Source organism: Amia ocellicauda, chromosome 5 (genome assembly GCF_036373705.1).
Source record: "Amia ocellicauda isolate fAmiCal2 chromosome 5, fAmiCal2.hap1, whole genome shotgun sequence".
Classification (NCBI taxonomy): domain Eukaryota; kingdom Metazoa; phylum Chordata; class Actinopteri; order Amiiformes; family Amiidae; genus Amia; species Amia ocellicauda.
Genome location: NC_089854.1, coordinates 16,603,003 through 16,624,881, shown reverse-complemented (window position 1 = coordinate 16,624,881; position 21,879 = coordinate 16,603,003). Strand labels below are relative to the sequence as shown.

The 21,879-nt window shown below is 45.0% G+C and overlaps 2 protein-coding genes across 3 annotated transcripts; both read left to right on the top strand.

Annotated features, from left to right (window-relative positions):
* Window positions 1-13,939, top strand: ppp5c (protein phosphatase 5, catalytic subunit). Its single transcript, XM_066703996.1, has 13 exons — window positions 1-112; window positions 4,326-4,567; window positions 6,051-6,198; window positions 7,249-7,370; window positions 7,602-7,667; window positions 7,985-8,083; window positions 8,942-9,047; window positions 9,348-9,490; window positions 9,642-9,729; window positions 9,859-9,899; window positions 10,059-10,237; window positions 10,422-10,503; window positions 10,725-13,939. Exons 1-13 carry the CDS (start codon window positions 19-21, stop codon window positions 10,785-10,787), a joined length of 1,473 nt encoding a protein of 490 aa, XP_066560093.1. The 5' UTR covers window positions 1-18; the 3' UTR covers window positions 10,788-13,939.
* A 1,077-nt stretch (window positions 13,940-15,016) lies between these two features.
* On the top strand, window positions 15,017-21,455 carry LOC136749575 (THAP domain-containing protein 5). 2 transcript variants are annotated; one of them, XM_066703994.1, is made up of 5 exons: window positions 15,017-15,213; window positions 17,129-17,321; window positions 17,800-18,671; window positions 18,838-19,024; window positions 19,633-21,455. In XM_066703994.1, the coding sequence occupies exons 1-5, from the start codon at window positions 15,134-15,136 to the stop codon at window positions 19,774-19,776; spliced, it is 1,476 nt and encodes a 491-aa protein (XP_066560091.1). In that variant the 5' UTR covers window positions 15,017-15,133; the 3' UTR covers window positions 19,777-21,455. The 2 variants fall into 2 exon arrangements, with proteins under 2 accessions (XP_066560091.1, XP_066560092.1); XM_066703995.1 differs by lacking the exon at window positions 15,017-15,213 and adding an exon at window positions 15,329-15,408.
* Window positions 21,456-21,879: the final 424 nt, after the last annotated feature.

Below are 21,879 nucleotides of genomic sequence, written 5' to 3'. Positions count from 1 at the left end.
GACCATACCCCACCGGCAATGGCGGACACAACGGATAGCGGCAGTGTGAAGATGGCGGAGGCGGAGCGGAGTGCCGAAGAACTCAAGGAGAAGGCGAATAAATACTTTAAAGGTAAAACAAAACAAAACGCATTTTACAGAAAGAGGTAGGGGTGCCGTCGAGGGGGCCGGCGAGCGGGCAGCAGCGGGTCCGCCCCGTGTTGCTCAGTGAAGATGCAGATCTCGGTTTGAATAAGCCGGTAGTGGGGAAGCGTGTTAGCTGAAGAAAAGCATTAAAATGTATCGCGGAGCCGTCATGGCAGACGTGTGTGTAATGTCCACAGTGGGGGCCGTGGCTGCCCCAGTGCCCGCCGCGCAGAGAGCCGCTGCTGGAAGAAGTGCGCCCGGCGCGGCGGCGTGTCGCTCCCAATCACGGCGTGCGGCGGAGACGTCACTTTCACTTTGAATTGAAACGCACTGCTCCACGATGAGAGAGCGATTTCTCTGTGTACAATATTAAAAACGATTACATTAACTATATTATGTATGCAACTGCCTATGCATCTGTATATAAAAGTATCTGCCTTGTCTGTAGGTCTATATTATAATTAGACCGCTGTCCTAGGCAAAGCAAGTTGGGAGTGACGGGGTGTTTGCATGACAGTGAACCTGAAGGCACTCGATTCAAGCTCGTTAGGCTGGCTGCTCTGAGTCTCATCCATGTGGCTTTCAAAGCATGCACTTTACGTTTCTCCAAATGTTGCAATCGCTATTTTTAATACTTCTCAGTGTGGGGAATGGTCGTGGTCACACGTCCTTATTGCAGTGTCACCGGGAAAGCAAGCTTTAATAGCAAAGCAAAGCACTAGTCCTATAATATAATGTTTTTCACATTCTTCTAGTACGGGTGAAAGGGGACACCATATACCCCTGCACCAAACCTACAGCCTTGGCATGTCAAATGAATGTAAGGATATTAATTAACTATAGAAAAATGTAAAGTATGTTGCATACTCACATTCTGGAAGGGTAATGGAGCATTTTTCATATGAATGATATTTAGCTGTAACACTGCGTTGCATCCTTTGGAAACAAATTCCAGACAAAACCTCAGGCTCTGCTATAAACTAACAGTACAGCATCCAGTGATAGTTCAAGTCTGGCTTCCAGAGAGTATGGGGTCTTTCTTTGCTGCAAACTTGATAAATACAAGTCCCCTCCAACAGGCTCTGAGCAAGAAGCTGGTGGGGGGGAAGAGAGGGAGAGGATGGGGGAGGGGGGCTGAAAAATGCTGCTCATACTTTTTATTTATTTTTCTCCTCCCATGTTCATTTTTTTTTTGCAATGCATGGACGAAAATAGTACGACTTGTTTTTCCTTGGGGCAAGTGAGTTCTGAGAATTTGTCCAGGGCTGCAGAAAAACACAGGCTGATCATGAGAGAGGCTTCTGCATGTTGTCACTGTACTATACATGCTCTCCTGCCTGCAAAGTCTTTAATAATAGTAATAATAATGAACAAGCATTTCCATTTATATAGTGCTTTTAACCTCTTAAGAATCTGGAAACCTGTCATAGATAACGAGGTGAAGAGAGGAAAACGGCTGTGTAGGCTATGCATTTACACAAGGTACTTAGGTTAGGGATTCTTACTGACCACAAGCAGACCTCATTCAACAGACAGCACCTCCTAGAGGGTGCTGTATGCAGTGGTTAGGACTGTGTCTATCGTAGAGAAGAGTGCCCAACTGGTCTTCCCAAACCATTTAAACTCTGTTCGCATTTCCCATGCTTCTTGCTTTCTTATGCATTTTACCTGCTCTTTGGATTTGCCAGGGGAAAGTGTCTCTCATCCAATTCCTGCATGGCTTTGTAGGAAAATTCTAGAAGGGAGAAGCTATTTCGTGTGTGTGTGTACAGTGTTAACAAAGAGCGAATTGAATGACGTGTTTGGACAGTACTGGGGGGGTGGGGGGACTGGACACAGATGGAGCTCTATGTTATTCCCATCTCTTCTTGTTGCTCTGGCTGATACTCGGGGAAAAATAGTCACAATCGCTCAGTGCTGCCAACTGTTTGTTCCTGATTTAGCGGTGACTTCAAACACCAGATCCCTTGGCTGAAAACAGCATGGTGAATACCAACTGAGCTGATCCCAATACAAACACCTTCCTGATGCTTCAGTTCTGTGTGCCTCTGTGTCTTCTGTGTCCTGTCTGGTTCTATCATTTCATTTTATGTAATGGAATATATAGTAAAGGAATAGCAAATATAATTGGTTTTGTAGACTGCAGAGAGGGAGGGAGTTGTCACAGAAGGGTGGAAAGTAGGCTTCCTAAGGAAGGGAAATTGGGCAGTGAAGTCAGATTTCACACTATGATGAATGTTCCCAAATAAATTTATTTATTACCACCTTTTACCCCCTTTTCTCCTCCTCTCTTTTCTGCCTCCTATCGTAACTTGCTGAGATGGCGTTTCAAATCCTCCTCGCTCAGTGTTTTGTGTATGCATTTGTTTATTTTTAATTCAGGATGACTAACCCCCACAAACACACACTCTCTATCTCCCTCTCTCTCCCCCCCCACAAATGCGCACTCACTCAGCATGGCATGCTCCAAGTTGGTGTCATAACTGTCTGATCATGCCACACTAGGGCAAGGGGGGGGGGGGTTAAGACAAGAGTGAGAAGGATGGACACAAAAAAATCAGCCTTTAGAAAGAAGCATCCAGTTACATCCAGTTCTAACTAGGCTGCCTAATTACACAGTATTTGTCTTCCTTCTGCTTTTCCCAGCACAATATCACCCCCTCCCCACATTAGCAATCACAGCATGTATCCAGCATTCTATGACGTAACTAAGTTTAATAGCCTATTACCGATTTTGTTTATTTTAAATGGATCTGTTTCTTGACTGTTCAGTCTGAATCACCTTCCAGAGTGCATCGCTGCTTTGTGCAATCTTCCTTTTCACTCTTCGTTCTTTAGCTTTTGCCTTCACATATTTCTGTAGGGAAATGACAGGTTCAAGTCTTAATCCTGTGGTGCATTGACAGTTATTTGTTGATGATGATATGGGATAATAGATATGTGCATGGTATGCATTCCAGGCTTAAAAAAAAGTACTTAAAAATTCTCTCCCCAGTTGTCTAAATACATAAGAATCAGACTAGCTGCCCCTTCAGTGAGTGGACCTAAATACAGCCTGTACATAACATTAACTCTTTGTGTGTCAGTTCAGCTGTTCTGCTCAGAGTTCCTCCCTCTAGGATGTTGGATATCTGTAATAGAGGAGGTGTGAGGTGTGTATTGTCATCCCAGTTGGGTGTGAAGTGGCAGCAGCTGGTGTTCGGGTGGTTTTGTGTCTGGTGATTGCTTCCAGGTGAAGGGTCAACAAGGATTGGTTCTGACAGGAAATGCATCGCTCTCAATCTAGGTTACTAATAGGAACTGTTGCTCTTATCTTCCGTGGAGGGCAGTCTGAAATAGTACTGTGCTTGTGATAGCAGTTTATAGCCTGGCAAAGCAGAGAGGCTGATCAAAGGTTCTGCAGGAGCGGCCTGGCACCGTGTTTTGGTCAGAATTGTCTGTTGGCTCCTCTTCCTGCCCAAATCCCCCGGAGTATCACTACCACTGGATCATTGAAATGCACAATCTACTTTAAATAATTATTTAAATATTATTATTATTATTTTTATTTCTTGGAAGACGCCCTTATCCAGGGGACTTACAATATATACAATTATTCATTGTATTTCTTAAACACCATTAGCAGGACATGCGGATCACTCTACACCTCACTGTACTGTTTACCTTAGTCACCTCAACAAACCGTGGTACGAGTTTCCCATGTGAGCAATGACTTGGTGGTATCTATGCCGTTCTCGTTAGAGCAAATAAGCTTACTCAACTTCAGCTTTCTTTTGCCTTTCGTAAAGGGCTAATTATAACAAATAAACTAAGAGCAGTAGTGTGCATTACAAAACAAAATGGTTGTAATCCTATCCTGGACTGCTGCTGCTGTTTCTGAGTGCCATGGATAAATGACCCGCTCGTGATGCATCCTGCTGCCAGGGAGCCCTCCATACGATTACAAGCTTAGGCCGGGATTAAATGCGCAAAAAAATATATATATATCTCGCCAACTTCCCAGATTCCAAACTCCGGTGTCCGGTGCCGACTTTCCGTAGGGGTGGGGGGTGGAGCAAGGCGGGTCAAAGAGCCGCCATAAAATTTGGAGGGGTGGGGTGGGGGGTTTGGAATTTGCCATTGGCGGGGTGTGTGGAAGTTTTGAACTAATCCAGGGGTGGAATGATCTAGCCTGACCGATCGGTGTCCCGTGTTCGCAGATAAGGACTACGAGAATGCCATCAAGTATTACAGCGAGGCCCTGGAAATCAACCCCGACAATGCCATCTACTACAGCAACCGCAGCCTGGCGTACCTACGCACTGAGTGCTACGGCTACGCCCTGGCAGACGCCACGCGCGCCCTGGAGATCGACAAGAACTACATCAAGGGCTACTACCGCCGTGCCACCTCCAACATGGCCCTAGGCAAGTTCAAGGCCGCACTCAAGGACTACGAGACGGTGAGGGCCCCGTCCATGCACCCTCTGCTGTGCACTCTCTCTCTCTCTCTCTCTCTCTCTCTCTCTCTCTCTGTCTGTCTCTTGCTGTGCCTGTGTCTAGTCTTTTTTTGTTTTGTTATTACCGTACTGTGCTCAAGACTACACTGCTGTGAGAGTGTTAAGCACCTCACTTCCACCCCCCTACTTTACTAATTTATCTTTGTGTTTTGTAGTCTGTCTATTTCATTTTTTTGAGCACTCAGAAGTATCTGTGTTTGTGGACCTCTGGCACTCTCTGACCCGCCGCTACACACTCTCTCTCTGTTCTGCTGTCTGTCCTTTTTTTACTCTCCTGTACTCAGACTAAAAGACTGTGAGGGCCCTCCACACCTCACTCACTCTGACCCCCTCTTTTTCTTTCTCCTATTGTGCTCAAAGACAGCATGCACTTTTCTCACCCTCTTCTCATCCTCCACTCTTTCTTTCTCAAGCTACATCATTTTCTTTTTTTGCTCTCCATATTTTTTTAAATAATCACCAATTTTGTCCAGGCATCTTGTCTTTAACGGTCATAAGTCTTTTAAGTTTCCAGTTTTTCTCCCTCTCCCTCTCTCCTTCCCTCCCTCCCTCTCTCTCTCCCTCACTAAAAAAATCCTGCTATCGCCTCTGACATAGCTCTCATTAACGCCGTGGGTCACACTTTCACTTCACCTCCCTCTCGGTCTCTTTCTCTGTCCCCTCTCCATTCTCTTGATCTCTTGCATTATCCTTCAATTAAAATATATAAATAGTGTGTGTTAATTTTAGCTTTTATTTTATATTTATTTATTTTAATCCCCCCTTGGGCATTTTTATATTTATTTTTTTTCTTTGGCGGAAGACTGAGACCACAGTTAATCCTTTAATCCACTAATGGCAATTAGAGTCTGAATTCGGTTCACTCCGAGGGGGGTTTCTACTGCACTGGTAGTGGCACATAGGAAAAGATGGGTTTAAGTGTGCTGGCTTTAAATACCATCAGCAGATTACAGATGGGATAAACACACACAGGATAAGAGTGGGCAGCTAAATAGCTTTAAAACTTTAGTGACACAATGATTATGATCCATAGATTGATTTGTGTGTGTGTGTGTGTAAAGCTATAGTCTACAATAACCAAACTGGGAAAGTCAGATAGTGTGATCTGTGAGGAGAAACTATCCTAAGACAAATATTTCAGTGATTACAGTGATTGCACACATATACTAATAGGAATATAAGAATCAATTAAAATAGGGCCATGTAGTTCAAAAGACCTGAAGTACCTGCCATTTATAATGGGTGGTTTAGCCCACATAGTGCATTTTTGAAATATTTCTTTCCATGAAATATCAGGTACTTTCCAGCATCTCTGTGTATCATCTGTGAGTGTGTTCCCCTGTTCATAACCCTGTGGAGGAGTATGCTCAAAGATTGATGTGACTATTGTTTTCTGTGTGTCTTTCCCACGTTGGGTGGAGGACAGGTGGTAAAGGTGCGTCCCAATGACAAAGATGCCAAGATGAAGTACCAGGAGTGTAGTAAGATCGTCAAGCAGAAGGCCTTCGAGAGGGCGATCGCCAGTGACGAGCTCAAGAGATCGGTGGTGGATTCCCTGGACATCGAGAGCATGAGTGAGTATGACTGGGGGGCCAGAACAGGGTGGGGGGTCTGTCAGGAGATTCCAGGTAGTGATGGCAGGAATTGAATTAAGTAAGTGAGCATTTTAAAAGAAAGAAGGGGGATTTTGTGAAATGGCAGTGGTGGCGTTATTTTAAAACATACCGGAGGCTTTACATTTTCAATGAAATGATGGTGAAGCAAAATGCAAACGTGAGTATCAGTTGATAGCTTTGTCTTATGAATTTGGGAACTGCAAAAGCCCTGAAATCCTGAAGAGATCAATAAAGAAAGAATATGAACATAAAGGTTGGATCACTGTAGAAACTGCATTGGAAACAGAAGCAGATTGCACATAATAAGCCCTTAACTTGTCAGCAGTTTTCCCTCGCTCTTTTCAGACCGTACTGTAGTGATTCGTTGTGGTCTTTGCTGATTAAATTGATGTCACAGTGCAAATGCTATTTTGGTAAGTGTTGTACAAACTCTTATTACTTATTGTGTTCATCAATGGGGACAATGGAAAAGACTGATTTCAGACAAAAACCTTCCACTTGAATGTAAGTGGTTGAAAAAAGCACCATCATGGGAAGTATCCTACTATCCTATCAGTGCGCTCTTTAAACACTGCGTTTCCTACTTCCCAAGATCCTGAGCTCTCAGACTCGTAGACTTGTATTTGAAGTGTTTGTGATGACCATAAACGGGCTACAGGCAGACAATGAAAACTGATCCAAAACATGCAGGGCCAGTTTGTGGGCTCTGGAGATGACAGGATTTACTCTTAGCACGGCTGCTTTTGTCAGAGCTGTGATTGTTGCCGCTGTTATTTTCGTTGCCATTGTTCAATCCCAGTCCTGGGAGACCGACACACAGGGCTCTTCTAATAGCCTTTTGTATGTCTTTCTTTGAAGTGCACAGCCAGCGCTGCCTTTCTCCACAAATGGGATACTGACATGCTGACCCCATTTCTCACGCTTTGGCTCCTGCTCTCCTCTTCTCCTCTCTTCTCTTGTCCTCTTCTCTCTTTCCCCTCCCCTGTTCTCTCCTTTCCTCTCCACCAGTGATCGAAGATGATTACACGGGGCCCAAGTTGGAAGAAGGGAAGGTGACAGTGAAGTTCATGAAAGAGATGATGACCTGGTTCAAGGAGCAGAAAAAACTGCACAGAAAGTGTGCCTACCAGGTGAGCTGGTGTCTTGACTTGGGCTGTCCTGTCTATTTGCTGTAATAGATTGCACTGTACTGAAAAAATATTGCATGCAATTACATAAAAAAAAATGTAAAAAGATGAAAAGCTTTTCCCTACACTGCAGTTTGATATGTGCTAATTATTTTAAACCCTTTACATAGGAAACTGACATTCATCCTCCTGTGCTGCTAATCTCCAATCTGTATGGTCGTCTTTCCTTTGCAGATTTTGGTTCAAGTAAAAGAGGTTTTAGCCAAACTCCCAAGTCTTGTAGAAGTAACACTAAAAGAGGTAAGTTGCACATAAATGCAGTGCTTGTTTGTTTTTAATACTCCCATGGGGGCAATACAAAATGAATGGGGAAGAAAACCTACAATGTAGTAAGCAAGTACACCTTACGCCAGGCTGCGGTTGCTGTAGTAGATGGCATTGTCGGGTTTGATTTCCAGGGCCTCGCTGTAATACTTGATGATCTGAAACTCCATTAAATTTGAGGAATAGGTTGCTTTCAGTAACTGCATCTGCAAAGACAAACCGAGAAATGTAATGAATATGTACGTAGCCTTAAGACAACAGAAATCTAATCTCTCTCTCTCTCTCTCTCTCAGTCAGAGAAAATCACTATATGTGGCGACACTCACGGTCAGTACTATGATCTCCTAAATATATTCGAGCTCAACGGCCTGCCCTCTGAGACCAACCCTTATGTATCCTTTGGTTTCAACCCTGTTTGGTCACAGATGAGTTATCTGGGCAAATAATTGACTTCTACCTTTTTTTCCATTAATCCAGAATTCTACTCACGCCAGCCTATTGAAAAGTGTATGTCTGGGTCCAATAAAGAAATGGAAATTAAATAACAATAGAAAGGGGTCAAATGTATTGCTGTTCTAAGACCCAATCTCTCACACACACAGTCATACAGCTGTGTAAAACAAGGTCTCTGACTGGTACACAGTGATCATTTGTAATAATGGGAAGATAAAGAAATTGACTCCACACAGTTGGAACCAGGCACAAACAGTGCGCTTCCTTTCATTATAAAAATTACAGTGCTGAGGACTGGGTGGACACATGGCAAGTTCATTTGAATGCAGAGTGCTACATGCAGGCAGCCAGTATGTGCATTATAAATATAAGATGGTGGTGGGGGGGAGTTTGAAGCTTGAAGCAGCTGCTTATGAGAAGGACTTAAGATGTTTATGTTGACTCATCATTGTCCTCCTTTAATCACTTAGAAAAGCTTGATTAAATCATTGGGTCAATTAGTTATTACTATTGGCCTGCAACCAAATGAGATGCATGACCCAGGAGATGCACAATTCAGAATGTACACAGCCAAGCCTTGTCTTGGAAAGCTGATATTCAGAGGTGTTTCCATTTGGGTATGGGTAGTTAACCCATAGGGCTACCGTTTCATCTTCTCAAGGAAACAAGAACGCAAGTGTGAGGAACCAGGAGGCGGTACTGTGTGTGGAGAGTAGCGGGGGCATGGAACAGGTTGACCTGTCTGGTTCTTTGCACTGCTCTGTGATGGCACCAGTTTCCTTAACCCCTGGCTGCAGCTCTTCAATGGGGATTTCGTCGACCGTGGCTCCTTCTCTGTAGAAGTCATCCTCACGCTGTTTGGCTTCAAGCTGCTGTATCCCGACTGCTTCCACCTGCTGAGAGGTAGGGAGAACCATATCCTTCCATATTCGTAGTGCGTCTATCTTGGGGGGGGGGGGGGGGCAGCAGATGGCAGGGGCAGATGGCAGCGTTATGGATCCGCCCATCTACCCAATGCAAACTGGCATCTTGGAAGTGATTTGAGGTGGGTGGGGGGGCACTCAAAAAACTAAAATGCTAGGATCATACTCGCAAAAAGAAACAATCCATTCCTATTACTTGGCAGGTTGCAATTCATGTGTATGTCGAAGTCGATTTCAAAAATAAGAACTGAGTTTCCAATGCGTCCATCTGTGTGTGCAGGGAACCATGAGACGGACAACATGAACCAGATGTATGGCTTCGAGGGCGAGGTCAAGGCCAAGTACACTGCGCAGATGTTTGAGCTGTTCAGCGAGGTCTTCCAGTGGCTGCCCCTGGCACAGTGCATCAACAGCAAAGTGCTGGTAAGGGACAGAGAGGGTCGTGGCACAGCAGAGTGTATTAGCAGTTGTGCCAAGCCTGGGCCGAGGATAATTCCCTTAACCTGAGGGTGGGGGGTGTATGTGCGTGGGTGGTGGTGCTTTACCGTAACCCGGTGGCTGTGTGTGTTGACAGGTAATGCACGGGGGGCTGTTCAGTGAGGACAGGGTCACGCTGGACGACATCCGAAAGATCAACAGGAACAGGCAGCCCCCTGACTCGGGTACGTAACGCTGTCTTCTCTTCACTGAATTTCACGATAATGCATTCACACAGTGTACACAACATTGTAGCCACACATGTGCTGTACTCACTGTTTCCCACTGACACTCTCTCCCTCTCTCTCTTGCAGGGCCCATGTGTGATCTCCTATGGTCAGACCCTCAGCTCCAGGTCAGTCATACCCTCCACAGCAGTTTGATAAATATAGATTTTTCACTGTCATCTCACACTGAGTTAGTACAGTATAAACGCACAGTCTATATGTATTAAACACTCTCGCTGTCTCTGTGTAGTGTGTGTTTTAACCCCTCTATCTCTCTGTGTGTCCAGGACGGGCGGTCGGTCAGTAAACGGGGGGTGAGCTGTCAATTTGGTCCAGATGTGACCTCCCGCTTCCTGGAGCAGAACCAGTTGGATTACATCATCCGCAGCCACGAGGTCAAAAGCGAAGGCTACGAGGTCACCCACTCAGGGAAATGCATCACCGTCTTCTCCGCCCCCAATTACTGGTCAGTCTGCTGCCCTGCTCGCGCTCCACCATGGATTCGTTCTTTAGATCAGTTTAATAATCATGCAATCATTGATCGACCTTGGTTTTGACAGTTCAGCTTTGATTTGATCCTGTGTATTAGGTGTCAGGTTGATGTCTCTCTCTCTCTCTCTCCCACCCTGCCTCTGTCCCTCTCCTTACAGTGACCAGATGGCCAATAAAGGAGCCTACATCCACCTCAGGGGATCAGATCTTAAACCAGAGTTTCACCAGTTCACTGCTGTGGTGAGTGCATTCCTGTCCTTCTTCTTGAAACTATACTCTCTCTATCTGTCTTTTACCCTCTTAATCTCTCTCTCCATCTCCATCTCTATATCTGGCATGGCTGTTGATTATGACTGCAGTATTTTAAAGCATAGGTAGATGCTCACTAATAGTAAAATAGAGCTGGAAACTGGCTAGGAATGTTGGGACACTAAATGCAGTAATTCTCTCTCTCTCTACAGCCTCATCCAAATGTCAAGCCCATGGCGTACGCAAACTCGTTAATGCAGATGGGCATGATGTAATCCTCGGCTGTTCGGAGCGGCGTCCTGTCCCCCTGTCCATTCGCGGTCTCCTCCCCTCGGTCCCGTGATCTCCACACACCCTGTCCTGTCCCCATCTCTCCCCTTCCCCTGTCTTACACAACCTCTCTCCATTCCCAGTTCCTGTGTTGGGCCCAGTCTCTCATCTCTCACTCTCTCACTCTCCCCTGTGTTGCAGCCCATCTCCCATTTACTGGCCAGGTCAGGAAAGATAAGAAAAAAAAAAAAAAAAAAACAGCACTTTGAACTAAATTGTTAACCTCATCTCTGTACTCTGTTTAAGTGTATTTAAAAAAAAAAAAAAAAAAAAATCTAAACAAAAAAACAAACAACTGGTGCTCTTGCTGTTGTTGACCCCATACTGTGTTTTATTTAGATGCGAAAGGCGGTGGGGGACTGTCGGATTAAAGAGGGGGAAAAATCCTATTCCAATCCACATTTGATATTATTAGTGAGACTATATACCCCGCTATGGCCTCAGTTTTTACCAAAAAGTGCTTGGGTATTGTGCTTGTCCATGGCTCTTCACACTAGCAGTTACAAACCGTGCTATATTTTATTGGTGTGTGTCTGTGAGGGTTTTTTTGTTTTTGTTTTTCTGCGCAAAAACATCAGACACTCCATTATACAATGTGAAGACAGACAAATACTGGGAAGCCAACAAACATTTCACCTGTGTTTCTCAAGGTGCAGGAGACCAGATCCAATGTCTCCCCCCCCAACCCCCCACCCCCTTTTCTTTAATAAGGGAACTTACAAGCCATTTCTACTTTAAATGAGTCAGACAGCTCTTAAACCTAAAAGTAGGCTGGTCCTGAAAGAAATTTAGTTTAGTTTTTTTTTTTTTTTTTTTTTAGCTTGGCTGAGATTTTGAATGAATTCAGCTGTAGGACAGGCTGCACTGGGCCAGCTGGACTCGGTTTCCCAGTCAGTGGGACCTAATTGGGGATGGGCGTGAGGACTTCAGTACGCCCGATAGGGGTCACTGAGACACCAAATTGGCAGGGGACGGTGGGGGACACAGCAATGGCTTACCCTTGATTTTGTTTTGTTTTGTTTTGTTTTTATTTTCTTTTTGAAAAGGCATGTGGCGGACTTAATCCCACTCCAAAGATTATATGTAATCACAGAGTCAACATTTCAGGAAGAATATCTGGATAATAGTGCGAATAAAGGGAGCTGGGTGCAGTGACAGTGCTAGTTTTCAGCATTTCTCTGTTAGTGTACCAAAAAACCATCTACCTAAATTTATCTTGGTTGCTCTGATGTACTTATGTCCAGAATTTACGATTGCTGAATGGAAGTATTTTTTAAACTGTATTTAATCCAGTCCTATCTGACTTTTATCTGAAAGCTTCACCTACATGCCTAAGGGGTCAAGTCAACTTCTCCTATTTGCAATGGCATAGATTATAAAATGAGAAGCTTTTTTTGCACTCCCACAAAGAATCCGTTTGAATGTTCCTAAATCTGTGTAGGAATCCGGAAACGACTTAGTGGTTGAGTGAAAGGCAATAGTTACAATTGAGGCACATCAGTTGGTGCTGGAATAAACACAAACGCACAAGAGCTGACCCTGTCAGTGTTTTATGTGTTCTAAAACCGACCTGAGATGCGTGCCATGTGTCGAAAAACCAACGTCTTCGCGCTACTGAAATGTTGGCTGTGTGATTGAATGGAAATACACTGGGAGTGAGCATGTACACAGATCCCCTTCAGTGTGTGATTGGGTACCTGGTCACTTTTTTGGTGTTTGTGAGAACAGAATTGTTGGATTGCTAATAGTTAATTTTTTTTTTTGTACATGATTTATTCAGTCAATGGATCTGTGAAGGACAGTACTGCGAGATGACATTGCAGTCCTGTCGGCCTCTGTGTTTGTTGGCACATCTGTGGCATCTCCCAGAATTCTGTCTGCTGTTGCACAGCGTGTGGCCATGGAAGGAGAGTGATTAAACTCTTCTGCTGCTTGAGGCTAGATCATTCTAGCCATGAATAATAATAATAATTTCCTTATTTTTACTGTAATCAAGATGGCCAGAAAAAGCTAGACCTCATTTACAGAAAGTGTTTTTTTTATCATTCCTAGTATTTGCAGAAACAAAACAGCTGTGAGTTTATCCTTATGCATTATGCCAAGGGAGACTGTACACTGAGGTGATGCAGACTGACAGACCCCGCTCTCCACAGCTCGTTAGGTAGACTAGCATTTAAACCTGTCATGTGCTGCCTCGTGGTGTTTTTCATGGGGGATGTGTGACATTATAGGTATTTGTAGTTTATGAAATGGCTATGAAATTCACACATTGGTTAAGTGGATTCATGCAGTAATGCCCATTTAGAGCCTGTCTGGGACTACAATCAGCAGCTACAGAACAGGATTAAACTGTACCACTGAACAACTGTAAGGGGAATTTAAATGGGTTACTGTATTTTTAGTTTTTCTTTCACAAGAAAGAAAAATGACATCTCAATCTTCAATTCATTCTTCCCCGCCCAAATGAGGACAATTTTACCGACATAATAGGGAAGCTAATACATGCTCCTTATTCAAACATTCGCTTCTTCATTTAATTCATAGCCATTTCATAAGCGTAGGGGGTATGACATGGGGTGAGCATTAGAGAAATTAAATTGTTCAAAGGCACCTTTATAACAGGGGAAGAGAGTGAGATTTTCCTGTTCAGTAGAACACCGCTTTCAGACATTTTACATTTAATTTGGTCCCGTCTCCATAGTGTTTCTTGATTTCAAGTCTTGGAGATTCTGGATTTAATCTGGATCAGTCTTTTGTCCTTCATGTTGTCTCTCTAGAATTTCCTCCTGAATATTCCCAACAGCCATCTTCATATTTAAAGTGTTTGGTTAAAATACTTGAGCCTAGAATCCATTTTGTATTCTTCTTCCACATTGATGTTGCACATTTTTGCAGGATCCCACAGGATGTACCATAGGCTTTTAGAACCCGACCTGTCTCTTCATAGCTGCAGCACCATTGTCGCAAGTCCCAATCTTTTTAAGTCATATTATATATACAGATGTGTATGTATATATACTGTATATCATTTGAGATTCCAGTGTACATGTTTAAAAATAAATAAATAAAAACGGTCTTCTCCAGTGATTTTAAACAATGACTTGACTCTTTTTGGTCCAATAAGAAAAGAAACCTGTATATTAAATATATATTCTGTTTTATTTTCTAGTTAGAAGTTAGATAACTCAGCTGAGATTGTGTGAATGAAGAACTCTATACAATACTGAAGTGTAAAGCACTTGCAGATGGTAGGGATCTGTGTAAATACCAAATGGTGAGAAGGTGAAGAAGCCATGGGAAAAACAAAGTCCTGTTGATATGGTTATTGTCCAATGCCCACTGTACACAACGTGGAGTGAAATGTTTCACATTTAGGGAAGCAGTATTGAAACTGAAAGACCTCAGCAGGTTGAATTGTGTGTCCAGTTATAAGAACGTAAAGTTTACAAATGAGAGGAGGCCATTCGACCCATCATGCTCGTTTGGTGTCCATTAATAACTGAATGATCCAAGGATCCTATCCAGTCTGATTTAAAATGTGATGGTTATCATGTTACAAGAACAATGTCACTGACTGTCCTGGGAGTGAAAGCACCCAGAAGGCACCCTGTCTCAGAGTAATGGCTCACATGGGTAACTCACTTTTTGGAGATACAGGCCTATTCTATATGTGTGGGTGGAGACTGCATGGGCTTGTGATTCAATGATCTGTAATTAGTGCAGGTACTGTAAAAGCTTAGGCCAAAAGTCAGAGGTACAACTACAGCTATTACAGTGCCTTTTATGTTGAATGTTTTTTATATATACATCACCATGCTCCTCCCTTCAGACTTTTAATATTGATGTATTCAATCCCTTCCTGGCTTCCTCATTCTCAACAGTGTTCCTGAGCATTGACATGATGTGATATTGCGTGACTTGTGAAAGATTATGTGAGTAAAATATATCTGCGTACCCCTAAGTAAAATATTGAAAATAAAACTTAACAGGCGTTTGATATTTAGAAACGTTGAAGCTGTTGAACTGCAGTGTCCCGTTAAAGACCGCCAGGTGGCTACAACTTCGAGTAGCACGCATGGACCTCGCCGCGGTTCTGCCACTCTCAAAGATGGCTTCCTCCGGCTTCCGTAGCCTTTAGCCTTTGACCCCTTCGCGCTGAAGCTGCTGGCCGGGACCATGTGACGGTGTCCTGGCAGAGCCGTCACAGCTGACCTCTGGGCATGTGTGCTCGACGTAAACAGCTCTGGTGGCGTTTTCCGTGTTTCTACAACGCTGAGGTGGTTCGTCTAAAATGCCCAAATACTGCACGGCACCCAACTGCAGCAATAGCGCTGGACACCCCAACCCGAACAAAAAAATAAGTTTTTACAAGTGAGTATAGACTTTATTATCATAATGATAACCGAGAATAAGATTGTAGTGATTGGTCGGTAATCATGCTGTATCCGAGTTCATTCAGTGCCGAGGGCTGTGTGTCATATCGGTGTGGCCGTGCACTACACCACCTGGCACTGGACAGAAGTGCAGCAACACAGGCTACACCATGCATTGTCTCAACTCCTGAAGGTGATCTCCAGTAACGGTCAATGGGAGGGATAGCGTGTTCAGAGGTTGTAAAAATATAGTTTGTATTAGATCAACGCCTGCTTCACATAGCCATCGACAAGAGGGCAAAAGCACAATACTGTCTGCAGAAACTGCGTGTTGTTTGCGCATCGATGGACACTGACACGAAGGTGATAGGTGCTTGTAAAATTGCGTAAGCTCTGATAAGTAATCGCTGTGTACACACTGGGGTGTTAAAGCGCACTGTTTTTCAGCAGTTTCGGGCTTTTGACACGTTGTTATAAACTTGTTATTCATTCGTTCACTCCCTGTGTCAGTAACCTTGGGTGATAAGGAGATGGGTAATGTCACGTCCTGGGGATAAGTGATAGCGCTGCACCGGGATTGTAAGAATTAAAAGCCGGTTGAGTCGGCTCATGTCAGTGGGGGCTTATTGTAACGGCAACACAACCGCTATGGTGAATTACAGTACAGTCTGAGCATCAGTCGCCTGCTAGTTATATCCCGCACTGCACGCCTCGCCTATTGCACAACACGCGTGTGATGCGGACGTTGTTCACGCATGTCTGTGGAAGAGCCGCCTCTCACTTGAGGTACAGGTGAAATTGAGGATACAGCACTGCTCATCTGTGTTATATTCATAGTTATAATGTACACGTATATATAAGAACACGAGCGACTTTAAAGACGTGGACCCTATTTCCTATGACAGAATACTGTGACCCCATACGTCACTTTACAGGATGTTGCCACCAACCATGTGGTACCAGAGACGAGTATAGCAGAGATGCTTCCGGCCTCGTTACTTTTTATTATTTACCCTCATTGGTCCAGATGCTCAGGTGATGGGTAAAATACTACTTAAAATATACTTCCCTGCACTCAAAGTTATGGCAGATAAATGTGTCCTTCCTTGTTGCAGATTACTATTTTTATGACTTTTGCTACAGTAACTTCTTTTCATTGTAACACATTTTATAGATTTGCCACCAAACCGCCACCAGTCGTAGTTTGCAGGCTTTTCACTAAATGAGAGGAATGGAGGTGAACACATCTAGGCTAACCCTGCAGATCACCTCTTATGGGCAAGTGCAGATGCACCCACAGTTGCATTCACTGACTTGTATGTAAGTGAGGAGTGCACTGCCATCACGGCTTGTTGTTTCACTTGCAGTTTAACTTACAAAGCCAACTTTACATGAAACAAAATAACTGCCGTCGACCTGGTGAGTTTCTACGCAGCAGTTAATCTTATCTCTCCCAAGAAGAATAGGCCTCTGTTCTAATCGTGTTTCCCTGTGTGTTGTCCTTATTGCTTAGCAATAGAGGGGGCGGTGATACAGAGCCGAACTAAATAAATGGAATGGGTGAGACTGGAAGACGACCTTAGGACACCCACAATAAAGGCACATTGGAGTAATAACAGAGAACTCTTGGACAGTAATAGGCCAGAAGGTGGTGTCTAGTGAGGGAGAGCTGATAATACGACACACCAGCAATGTGTAGCCTTCTAGCTTCTGTTTCAAGCTCTGCAGTCTTACTGAGTCTCTGCTGCCACCTACTACTGTGTTGGGGTCTGCTCCCTTTTCTGCCTTGTGTTGTGTCACAAACAGGTTCTCTCTGTCTCAGTAATGCTCATCTTACAAGGGTCTCAGTCTGTCTCTTACCTGGCTCACTCCCTCTCTCCCCCCTGTCTGCCATCTGTCCCGCCTTCCTCCAGGTTCCCCCTGCATGATCCTGACCGGCTGCGGCAGTGGCTGGTGAACATGCGCAGGGAGGACTGGCTGCCCTCCAAGTACCAGCACCTGTGTAACGAGCACTTTACCCCCAGTTGCTTCGACCTGCGCTGGGGCATCCGTTACCTGGCCAGCGACGCTGTGCCCACCCTCTTCCAGCACTCCGACGGCTCCGGGGTAAGCAATGCCATCATCTACTTGGGTGCCCATCGCGCAGCATGCAAAACCTTACAACAAAGAGCGCAGGTTTGACTGCACTTCAGTCACCCTGCACTCTACAGAGGAAGCCGATACTAAAGTGACCTCATCCCACTCCCTCCAAAATGCTCTTATGTCGTAAATAGACAGGGTTTTGGGGCAGCAGGTGCAGAAAGCAGGGAAATATGGTGTATAGGATTGTGTTTTTATTACATGGAGAGCTGGGGAAACAAAAGCCTAGCTCCTAGTTGCTCATTAGGAAACCTGGCCCTGTGCATCTATGTGTCCCTCCTGTCCTTGTCTCTGCATGTCTGTCTCTCTGTGTGCTACCTCTATCAGTAGAACTCTTTTTGCATGCAAAAGCACAATAGACCCTTTTTGTGAAGTTGGCAGCTAAGAATTGTGAATCTACTGTGTTTTTGCTTTCATTAATCTATTTTTGTGATTTTACGAGCAGAAACGGAAATGCACAGACAAATCGGAGAGGAAAGCCAAGCGGGGAGCCCGGGGGAGCGCCAGACCGGGGGCGGCAGGCACTGGAGAGGTGCCTGTGGGGGAGGCGGTGGCCCTGGACACTGACGCCAATACCCTGCAGCTCTACACCATAACAGTTGACCCATCCCAGCCCGGCCAACCCCTACTTCTGGAGGCCAGTGCTCTGAGGCCCCAGACGGGCACTGTGCAGAGTGTGCTGCCTGTGGTGGATGGGCAGGGAACGGTGACGGGGGCAGAGGCGTTGAACTGCTTCCCTGTGGCACTGTTCCACAGAATGGATGGACTGGGGGAGGTGGAGGGAGAGCAGGCAGAGGTGGTGGTGATTTCAGAGCAAGAGGAAGGAGTTGGGGTGCCCACAGAGGTCCAGGAGGTGGTTATAGGAGACGGGGCAAGCCAGGCAGTGCCCACCATGGCCTCAGCCCTCGTCCCCGACACCCCAGCGCAGTGCCCGGCTCTGGTCATCGAGAACGTGGCCCTGGAGACCCTAGTGGAGCCCCCCCCAGTGCAGCCAGAGCCCACTCTGCTCCCCCCACCGCCGGGCCTGCAAGACCCAGGAATCCAGATCATCGCCTACTTCGAGACCATCCCCAACGCCACCATCCTGCCCCCCGCCACCCAGACCAGCTCCCTGCCGCCCCCCGACACCGTTCTGTCCTCTGCCCTGTGCCCCCCCATTGTGTCCACGCTGCCCATCATCTCCAAGCACACCCCCTCGCCCAGCTCCCTGGTGCTCACCCTGGAGAAGGTGGAGCGAGGAGAGAAGGAGGTAGAGGAGGAGGGCGATGGAGAGGGGGATCAGCCAGAGCTTCAGGGCAAGCAGCTGGAAGAGCATCGGTGAGAGGGGGGCGTGTGGGGCTGGCAAGGGGGAAAGGGGTGTAGATGGTTCGTGAGTTTGTTCATTTGCAGTGAAATGCAGTATTAAAGTCAATCGGTGCCTTGTCACTGTAGTATGACTGTCGTGACTGTTCTAATGCATCAGACTTTTTGTGTCCCTCTTCAGGTACCACAGGAACAGCCTGAGCAAGGAGCAGCTGGAGGCGATTGTGGTGGAGCTGCAGAAGAAAGTGAAGGTCCTGCAGCAGAGACACCGCAGGCACCTAGACAAGCTGCTGGGGCTGGAGAGCACTGTGAGCCAGCTGAGACACAGCAACCTGCTGAGCGAGGAGAGGCTGAGGCTGCTGGAGAGGGTAGGACAGCGCAGACGCACTGTACTCACGCTTTACTCACACTTACATTTGACAGTTAAACTAGGCAGATGCAAATTAGTTGATAGCATAAAAACTACTGTGGGATTGTCACTATTTTAGAGAAGTGTCCATCATGTTTTTTGTTTTGTTTTTTTCTCCTTCAAGTGTCTTAACATTCCCAGAATGCATTGTGTGATTGAAGTTATAGCAGTCTAAGGAAAGACTGTTTTATGCAATGGTTTTACCTGAGTGTCTATCATTAGTATGACTTATAATTGCACTTAGACAAAGACTTAGTCTATTCTTATGCAACTGGCCCCTGATGTGGCCCAGGGGCCGCCTATTGAAGAGCCCAGCTATAAACTGTATTCACACTGTACAAGCTCTGTACCATACTCACACTACACACTGTACACACTGTACTGTAATCTGAAATGCTGTACAACACACTGTTTTGCACTACACTACACCCTCTGCACTCACTGTATACTTGTAAGCTAATGTGAGCTAGGCAAAATGAATGTTTTGGACTACTAAGAATAATCTAGCCTTCTAATAATAATAATAATAATAATAATAAATAATAATCAATCTCTTCTCCTCTCCAGGCGTACCTTCAGACCAGTGCAGTGGTGTCAGAGGCAGGAGAGACGGTGGCCATTATCTGTGAGGAGGAGAATACTACCTACCTGTACACTGTCCCCTCCACAGAGGAGGAGGAGGAGGAGGGCAGGCAAGAGATAAAAAGCTGAGGAGCAGGAGTGACACCAGGACACCCTAATCATACCAAGACCGACCCCCCAACGCCCCCCTACAGCCCTGTATATGCCCACTCGCAGTCCTGTTTCAGGGATGGGTCCTCCACTCGTGGTCTACTGGGGGCTGAAAGTGAAAGTGCTGGGATCCAGCACACCTTCCCCCATCTCTGACAGAGAAGCCACACCTGGGAATCAACATGTGGCGGCTGGAGCCCACTCATAGTCTCACGTCACCTTGAGAAAGAGGGCTGCTGAAACACTCTGTCAATCTCTTGTCTCTGTGGACACACTGGCATCCCTTTTTGTGAAACGTGAAAGGACTTGATTAATTCAGTGACTTTTGTTTTGTATCCGTTTGACTATTCAGTCTTTTCTGCACAGGTGAAGCCAATACTACTGCTCTCTTATCTCAGTCAACCTCCCACTTGCCTTTCCACCCTTATTACTAATGACTTCCTGTGATCATGGCTAGGGGTCACAGTGGGGCAGGAAGACGAATCTAGGAGCCGTTGTAGGACTGGCAGCTGTGTATATTGCTTCCTTACCTAGAACGACCAATTGCTTTGGAGCTCCGTCTTGTCCATAATGAGAGATTTTGGTTTTTGATCATCCTTTTTTCTGTTTGTACCTGTAGCAGCTGGTCTCCTTTACACGGGTGGTGTAAAAGTATAAGAGATTCGTTTATATTCCATGTTAAACTCCTTCCAAAGGAGTATCTCTTAACACAAGGGGAAACTGTTAAAACTTGACTGAAATGCTTTAACAAAGAAGTGGACTGAATATGAAAAAAAGGCAGGGATCCTCTTATTGCACATACCAAGACATTATTAGGTCTATTCTCCGTTGATACCTGCCAGGGGGCGTATTTTTCAATCCCTTCCAGTAGTCTGTGGGATCTGACTTTTCAATTTTGGTAATGCCTATCTGTTCTGTTTTTCACAACTGTGAGATGGATAGGCATGGGACTTCTGCACTATTGATTGGGGTGTCACAATTGGACCCTAAGGTGTTACAATAATTGCAACACTGGGTATTGAGTAATGTTTATTAACTTTTGTTTTCTGTCAGCTCCTCCCCTGCTTTAAGAAAAAATGAGTTTTGCAAATACATCTCAAGAGGTGACTATGAGGACGTGCAATGGGGGAAGCATCTTGGTGTTGCTCACAAAGCTGCTCTGAAGCCTCTTTTTGAAGTGCTGTGCACTGACACCAGCTTGTGTCACACTAATATACTTCCCCAGCTACTCCACCTAATTTCAGCAATCAGCCTTGCATGGGATGAAATGCTATTGTTTCCTGGTATAGTAATTCAGTTTGTTGTCACACTAAATCTGAACCTTTGAAGAAACGGCAGGAGAATGGTAACAAGAAAAGCTGCACTAGGTGGGATTTAGGAAGTGGTGCAAATACTAAATAACTCCACACAGATTACTCCATGTGGAGGCTGTAAAATCTGTGACTGGGGAGCAGAGAAAGGCTCTTGTAGTAAATGTCTCCGACTCTGCTGTACCCTTGTGGAATTCAAAGGGCATTTTCTGTGCTCTGTACACAACTGACACTGTGCCACTATTGCTTAGGAGTTGAATGTTGTAAGAAAAATTGGTTAGTTTTTTTTTAAACTGTTTGAACAACAAAATGTATTGACAAATATAATAAACAAATTAAAGAATTGTATCAATGCCATTTATTTTATGATATTCTGGGCTTCTAGTACACGGGGGCGCCAGAAAGCATTAATCAGTATCAGGTGTTTCAACCAGAAGAGAAAATGTAATATACTGAAAAAAATACGCAACATGTGTTGGTCCCATGTTTCATGAGATTAAGTGAAAATCCCAGAAATGTTCCATATCCACAAAAAGCTTATTTCTCAAAATTGTGAACAAATTTGTTTTTGAGAGCATTTCTCCATTGCCAAGACAGGTGACAGGTGCCACCTGACAGGTGTGGCATATCAAGAAGCTGATAAAACAGCATGATCATTACACAGGTGCATCTTGTGCTGGGGACAAAAAAAGGCCACTCTAAAATGTGCAGTTTTGTCACACAGCACGATGCCACATATGTCTCAAGGTTTGAGGGAGGAGGGTGTAATAGG